This window comes from Lactuca saligna, chromosome 4 (genome assembly GCF_052625555.1).
Source record: "Lactuca saligna cultivar CGN05327 chromosome 4, ASM5262555v1, whole genome shotgun sequence".
Classification (NCBI taxonomy): Eukaryota; Viridiplantae; Streptophyta; class Magnoliopsida; order Asterales; family Asteraceae; genus Lactuca; species Lactuca saligna.
In genome coordinates this window covers 299615220-299623548 of record NC_136420.1, presented here as the reverse complement: position 1 = coordinate 299623548, position 8329 = coordinate 299615220, and the positions used below count along the sequence as shown (strand labels likewise).

At 34.4% G+C, this 8329-nt stretch overlaps 1 protein-coding gene across 2 annotated transcripts; it reads left to right on the top strand.

The window, feature by feature from the left end:
• The first annotated feature begins 493 nt into the window (after nt 1-493).
• On the top strand, nt 494-4712 carry LOC145043863 (BTB/POZ domain-containing protein SR1IP1-like). 2 transcript variants are annotated; one of them, XM_078992634.1, is made up of 5 exons: nt 494-790; nt 1080-1149; nt 1225-1818; nt 3039-3545; nt 4078-4712. In XM_078992634.1, exons 1-5 carry the CDS (start codon nt 729-731, stop codon nt 4612-4614), a joined length of 1770 nt encoding a protein of 589 aa, XP_078848760.1. In that variant the 5' UTR covers nt 494-728; the 3' UTR covers nt 4615-4712. The 2 variants fall into 2 exon arrangements, with proteins under 2 accessions (XP_078848760.1, XP_078848761.1); XM_078992635.1 differs by lacking the exon at nt 494-790 and adding an exon at nt 797-991.
• Nucleotides 4713-8329: the final 3617 nt, after the last annotated feature.

The following is an 8329-nucleotide window of genomic DNA, read 5'->3' as shown; positions in this document are numbered from 1 at the left end:
AATTATATGACAAAAAATTATGGTACCCTTTCTCACAAAAGATCTAAACAACCATCCCATCCTACCAAACGATTTAGGCGATGTTCCAGTTGTCTTTCTTCATTATTTGACACAGCAAGAGAGAAAGACATAACGAGGTTGTGGGACACTAACCCAGAGTTGGCCTCGGTCCTTTGCAGTTAGAGTAGAATTGAAGTCTCCCTTTTTTTGTTTGGTTGCATTTAATGGCTTTTGGAAAAGAATCTATGCCATACGACATCAAGTACACGGTTAAAGAGAGAAGACATAACGGGGTTTTGCTTGGATGTTTATTCCAATTAAACCCTTGTTGATTCAGTAGTAATACCAAACGATTTGAGTATTGGCGTATTGCATTGATGATAAACCAATGGCAGTTCGTTATCCCTATCAAAAAAGATGCGCATTATGTGGTTGATAAAATATGTCACTAGTCAATATAACAAACTTCTAATCTTTTGTCCAAATACTCCAAAATCCTATTTGCACTCACCACCACACACTCGCAAATTCTACCTCTTTTCTTGTAACATCCAAGTTTCCCTTACAAATATCCACAATATCAACTTTACAAAAATACTATTTTCTCCCTGTATCTTCCTCCTTTTTGGCCAAACGCTAATATCCATCACGGGTATTTCATTAAAGATGTTGATCGTCTGACATGCAACTGAATCAATAAATTTAATGCAAGATAACGGTGGTGGAAAATGAAAGAAACAACTCATCCTCCTTTTGCTTTTGTTCATGTTGTACAAAGAGAAAGTGAAATGTGTGTACTTTCGTATAGCTTTTTATCTTTTTGTTGTTTATGGTGAAATATAGAACATGATTCTTGTTATGAGTAGTCAATCATTGTCATGAGGGATGTTGTACAAGAATGGTTTCACTTCCCACACCCCTTATTATGCATATCAAGAGGACTAAACTGAGCGACTTATATAACTAATTCCATGGAGAAAACTAGTGATTGGTTTGCTTTTAATCATCTCAATCTTGTACTCTTTTTGTTTCTCAGTTTTTTTTGAAGATCTAAAGGGACTTTATTTCAATGTTAACAGGTTTTTCTCCCAAGATATCCCAAGCGATGTTACAGTCCACACAGGAGGTGCTTCTTTTTCGTTACACAAGGTATAATTCAATTCTACACTCTTGTTATTACTCATCTTATGTAAGTTTATACTTGAATTCTTGAACTTGATGCAGTTTCCATTGGTGTCAAAGTGTGGTTACATTAGAAAAATGGCATCCAACCCCAAAGATTCTGGTGTTTTAATGATTGAAATCCCCGATATCCCTGGAGGTCGTGAAGGATTTGAACTTGCAGCAAAGTTTTGTTATGGAATAAACTTCGAGTTATCAACAGAAAACATTGCCATGGTGAGATGTGTTTCAGAGTTTCTTGAAATGACTGAAGATTATGCAATTGGAAATCTTCTAACAAGATCCGAAGCGTATTTGAATGAAGTTGGACTTAAAACATTGGCTGGTTCTGTTTCCATTTTGCAATCATCAGTAGATTTCTTACCAATGGCTGATAAAGTAAAGTTAATTAATCGGTGTATAGACACTATAGCCTTTATAGTCACCAAAGAATCTTCCGGAAGCATTGGTTCTTTGGTTTCTTCCTCATCTTCTTCACACCCCAAAGCTGTAGTTGATTGGTGGGCTGAAGATTTAATTGTGCTTAGGATCGATATATTTCAAAGGGTTCTTCTTGCAATGATTTCAAGGGGGTTTAAACAATATGCTCTTGGTCCGATTTTGATGCTTTATGCCCAAAAATGTCTTCGGGGTTTGGTAAGGTCTCTTTTTGCTTGGTGTGTTTTCAAAGAAGGGTTCAATGCTTGATATAAAAACATAGTTTTACTTATTTCATTACTATAGCATGCAACATAACTATAACAATGTACTTCTGAATCTTTTTTCTTATTAGGACATTAAACTTTCACAAATCTACGAATTAGAGTAGTAAAATTACTTTGTATTTGGATGACATTGTTATAATTGGGTTTAATTTTCAAAGTACAATGTTGGATGTGGACAGAACCGAAGTGGGATTTTATAATAAAAAATTGGCAAAAGTACTTAGATATTTTTCCATTCAATACTTATGGCAATGTCATCTAAACATTTGGATGTTTTTATTGCAGGAATTAGATAAAATTTTCAAAGTACAATGTTCTTATAAAATCTTTTTGAAAAGTATAATTCTATAATTGGATAGATTCTCTAAAGTACAAATTAAAATAATAATAATAATAATAATAATAATAAATTACAACTACGTAATAGAAAAAAATTGTAAGCGTGACGCTAAAAATAAACAAATTGGTACGAACCATCCAATACTAGGCCCGTATCAAGCTATAAGCCCAATAAAGAATTCACTTTTAAAAAAACACCTAGTAGGAGGAGGGAACACCCAGACTTATGGGCCAACAACTTAATAACTTTCGGCAGATATTGGATCGTAACACAAATAAATTAAGGTATGTTGTTATTTCATGCATTTAACCCTTCAAATATTTCATTTTAAGCAAATATGCACTTGACTTATCATTTATTATCATATGAAGGGTTAAATGCAAGAAATAACAATATACATTCATTTATACATTTATTAAAGTTTCCTACTCTAGTTTCTTTCCACTACAATGCTATATGTTGAAAACTCTACCCAATAATAACAAGGCCATCGGAAAAAAAAATAGTTCTATAAATGGGTCGATTTTTCAAAATGCAAAGTCCTATTATGAACCGAAAGTACAATGCATCATTAGGAAATAAAACCGAAACACAATGTTGTAATAAAATTAAACAAAGGTTTGATACTATAATAAACCAATAAATGCAAATACGTTTCTACTTCTTGCATTTAATCCTTTAAAAAAATTCCCTTTTACGCAAATATGCACTTTATTCATTCTTGATTGGATTTTTTCAATGGAACTCCCCCATGAATCTCATGATTTTCATAATAGTATATTCATTAATTCATATGATCTAATATCAAACAGGAGTTATATGGAAAGAGCAAGAAAAAAATCAACTCAAAACAAGAACATGAAAAAAGGATAATTCTAGAAACAATAGTAAGCCTCCTACCAAGAGAAATAAATGCAATGTCGGTCAGCTTTCTTTCAATGTTGCTTCGGGCAGCCATATATCTTGAAACAACAATGGCATGTAGGTTAGACTTAGAAAATCGCATAGGCTTACAACTCGGGCAGGCAGTTTTGGATGACATACTAATTCCATCTTTTCATTTTGATGGTGACACAATGTTTGATGTTGATACTATCCAAAGGGTCATGATGAATTACCTTGAATACGATTTAGAAACCACAAATAATCAAGAAAATGACATGGAAAAAGTTGGAAAGTTGATGGAAAGTTATCTTGCTGAAATCGCTTCTGATAGGAACTTATTGGTGTCAAAATTCATTAATCTTTCTGAGCATATTCCTGAACAAGCTAAGGTTTCAGAAGATGGAATGTATAGAGCCATTGATATTTTCCTAAAGGTATTTTTTTGTTAATCTTCTTCTTTATATTTAGCAACCAATTATTATGTATGTTCTCGTTTATTCATTAAAATATGCGGGTGAATGATTTTATTTTATTCTATTTATTTAATTCAAATAATATATAATGAATATATAAAAATAAATAATAAAATAAGTAAAGTGACTAAATGAGAACAAATAAAATAGTTGGTTGCCCTTGTAGTTATTAAAAATGACTAAACTACATAGACTCCAAATGAGCATCTAAAATCGGTAAAACCTGGCCATAAGCTGTAATGATACAAATGGGTAACAAAATATCGGTTTTATAACACAAAGATCCAGTTTTATACCTTTTTTATAGTACTACTTTTTAAAACAATACTGTCTTGTGAAGAAAAAAATTAGCATGTTACCCTTGACCACATTAACCCCAGGTCATAACGGTACATATTAAACAACATTAGGGTTACCCTCACACAAATTAATTTGTTTAAAGTGAAATATAATCTTATTAATTATTTAACATTTAACAATTCAAACTTTGAAGGCTCATCCAAAGTTAAGTGATACAGAAAGAAAGAAGGTTTGCAGCTTAATGGACTGTCAGAAGTTATCCCGTGAAGCATGTGCCCATGCTGCCCAAAATGACCGGCTTCCTATACAGACCGTAGTTCAAGTTCTTTACTATGAACAACAACGGTTAAGAGACACCATGGATGGTGGTGGTCAGATTGTAGTGGAACCCACCATCACCACCACTACTACCACCACCATGCGGCCATTATCCGATGAGCTTTCACAGTTGAAAAAGGAGAACCAGGACCTGAAATTTGAGCTCTTGAAGATGAAAATGAAGTTGAAAGAGGTAGAAAGATCATATGTCGACAAATTTGCAGTAAGCAGTCCGATTGGTGGTACTCCTTTTTCTTCTGATAAGCCACCATTGCCTCGGAAATCCTTTATAAATTCTTTATCGAAAAAATTGGGGAAACTTACGCCGTTTCTTCGTGCTGATGGGGTTGTACCTTCGAGTACAAGAGGCATGAATAAACCAAGTAAAGATCGAAGACATTCAATGTCCTAATTTGTTTTCCAAAATCCATGCGGTTGACTTAATGTGTGAAATTTATGTAAAGTTTGTTTGTATATGGTTATAATCATATAAAATATGTGGTTTTCTAATTTTATAAATAGCATGTGCATACATTTGGTGTTACGCTCTTAAGACATTTCCCTTTTTAATTTGCCACGTGGCATTTATGCCACGTATACGTCAACTCATTTTTAACCAATGGCGGATCCAAACATGATTGTAATTGGGATGTATGAGTATAACTCATGGGGTTCATTAATAGAAAATCAATTATACTTGCAGGTTTTCCATATGAAATCTAGGTAAGAATGCATGTTAAGTGGAGTGCATGGACCCACTAAAGTGACCATGTATCTGCTATAGGTTACAATGTAAGATAGTCGGTCACATTTAACATTTTTAACAAGTTCGTTGATCAATTATTAAAAAAAATGTTGCTTAGATGAAAACACGACAAACAAATAATTACCATCATAATTCTTTATGTGTTTCTATTATAGTTTTGATGCTATCAATCTTGGTAGCATCACCCGATGGCTCACATGATGATTAAAGACGGTAGTAGCTCACATTTTCCCTTTGAATTATCGTTTTGATGCTATCAATTTTCATAGGGAGCTCTCAAGTTCTAATCTCGGGGGCTTCTTTTTCACCAAAGTGGTAAACCATCTCCGGACGATATTTCTTTAAATGGGAATAATTCTAAAGGAAATGTTATCGATCTTGATGAATGTGATCACAGGACAAATCATGATATTTTAGAGAAAGATAGTTCCATGTGTCTTATACGTCTGCAATATCTAATGAGAAATAGCCACACATTAGACTTTATTATAATTACTTCCGTCAAATAACATAATATATTAGTTGGAGGACCATCATTATTGATATTTTCGTAACACTATTTTACGTAGGTTTATTCTAACATTTTCCAACTTGTAATGGTAACCATTCATCTTATGTTAACTCATACCGAAGGAAAAAAAAAAAAAAAAAAGACATATTGGTATGTCTTATTATCGACAAAAACGGACCCCATCAATCATATCAAGGCATTTATATGTCTCATTATAATTTTATGCTAATTTAACTATAATATAATATGTTAGACAAAATAAATTTACTTACAATTTCAAAATAAATGTTGCAGACTCACAGTTCCCACATATAGACAAATTTTGAACATATGACAAATTAAATCACAAATTCACAATGGAGTACTTGTTTCATGATCACATATTATAGTAAACCAATATGATATTACAGTACATAAGGTCTTGATTTAAGCTCATCTTCATATAATATTCTATAATACTTTTCGTGGAGACATTTTCGTTATGATTCAATGGCATATTGGTGTGTCAAACACAACAAATAAGGGGTACAAAAGAAAATGACTCCAAGAACACAGTTACTTTGCACTAAAAAGGTAGTACACGATAAGCAGGATAGATCCAAAGAGATACATGACAAATTATATCTTTTTGCGTAAAGTACAAATGTAATCACAAAAAAGGGGGATTTGTATGCATTGATTCAAACAAAAGACTGAAGTAATAAGCAAACAATTGATTAAATAAAATAAATTCAAGATTTGTAAGTACTCAAACTCTATGCAAGACAAATTAGTATTGTGATTCCATGTGTGAAATGATATTTGTTCAAATCTATCTAAGTTGGTACTTGAAAATGCGAATAAGCTCTAGCACCTCCATGTGTGAAATGATGTTGTCCCATTAGATAGGACCAATACACCCGTAATATTCATGAATTAAATGAATAGGGTACGCCATTCTTACTTGGATCAGTTCGTCATTGTCCTTATAAATGACTTACTGGTCTACTCTCATAGTAAGAAGGAAATCATAAAGAGCATCTTACGATCAGAGGAGCTTTACGTGAAGTTTCTCTAAAATGCGAGTTTAGATTTGAAGAGTCGAATTCCTAAGATACATTACCAGTAATGTGGGAATTCTTGAGGACTCTGCCAAAAATCAAAACCGCTGAGAATTTCTCAACACTGAGGATGCCGACAGTAATTTACCAAATTTTAGGTCTCGCTGACCTATTGTCGAGAGTTCTTTAAGAACTCCTCGCGGATTACGAAACCTCTTTTGACTTTGACTCAGAAGGGAGTGACCCTTGACTGAGAAGACAAGCAAGAGGAAGAAAACCTTGGAATTTCAAGTGAGAGGCCAAATCGATTTGGAAATCTCACTCTTGGAAGGCTTGGTACGTTTTGGAAAATGTGGTAAGTCAAATCCAGAATAGTTAGGACCTCCGAGATTTTTTCCAGAATCGGTCCTGTAACTCACAAACCCAACCTACACCACAAACTCAGTAACATACATTTTACCCTTCACGTCTCAAACTTGAAATCGTACCTTTCCGTTAGGACTCTCGTAAGTCCACTCGACGAGATAGAGATTAACGAGATCCTCGCCTTCGTTGAAAAACCGTAGTGACCCTCGACCGAGTGGTCAAGCGGACGAAGCAAACGCCGTTGCCCATTAGCGAAGGTTCGTTGGAATACCAACCGAGGACCCGGATTCACTTATGAGTGTGAGAACCAATCGATTAGGAAGTTTCCCACCTATTGACTTGATCATTCATACCTACCGCCTTACCTAAATTCTAATTTCGGGACGAAATTCCCTCTATCAGGGGGATGATGTGACAACCCGAAATTTCCATTCTTTACAAACAATATCAAGTCAATAGAAGTCATAACAGTTGCAGTAAATTTTTGGACCTTTAGAATAAGTTTGAGTATTTCAAGATTTGCACTTAAAGAGATATCAGGAAAGAGGATGCATTAGGGTTTTGTGCAACTCTGTTATTTCAAAACTCTATGATATTAGAGTTCATTGCTTGAATAAAATATTTTCTGCCAAAAACCCCAGGAGTATATATATGATTCTGAGCCACAATTATTTATTTGTTACATATCCAACTAGAGAAAAGCTAAATTCTCTCTCATAGATCTTCGGACATTCATCCCAAAACGTGAGTGCTTCCATCTAGTTGTATTATAGAGCTTATTATGTGCTTAATAACCTAGAAATCATATCAAAACAACAAGATTGAAGAGTTTACGGCCCAAGAACATCTTGGACCGTAAACCCTTCTTTAAGGGACAAATGAGTGCCTAGTCCTTTCCTTGTGCAATGAAACTAGCCTAGACTCGTATCTTAGTGTATGTAGGACTAGAAAACACCCAAGAACACCAAGAGTAAGGTGTTCACGGCCCAAGAAGTTCTTGGACCGTGAACTCCAAACTCAAGGGCCAAAAGGTGCTTTAAACCCTCCAGAAGCCTTGGACACTAGCCTAGATTCACTCCTAGTTAATTTAGGGACTTGAAATCACTAAAAACCCATCCCCATGAGAGATTACAGCCGTAATCTCTAAGGGTTTAGGTTCTTGGGCTGTGAACATGATAAGGGTACCAAAGTGTGCCTAAGGCCTTTATTAGCCTTAGATATTTGTCTAAAACCTATCCTAGATGAGCATGGGACTTGAAAACATAAAAATATCCCTTTCCATATGGGTTTATGGCAGTAAACCCAAAAGGAAATGGCCTTGGGGCCGTAAACTCCTCAAAGGAGTGTATTAATGCCCTAAACCCTTCCAAGGATTAAACTATCAAGTAGAAATGCTTCTAGGGAACATGTAAAGCTTCAAAGCACCAAATAACCTAAGGATTAG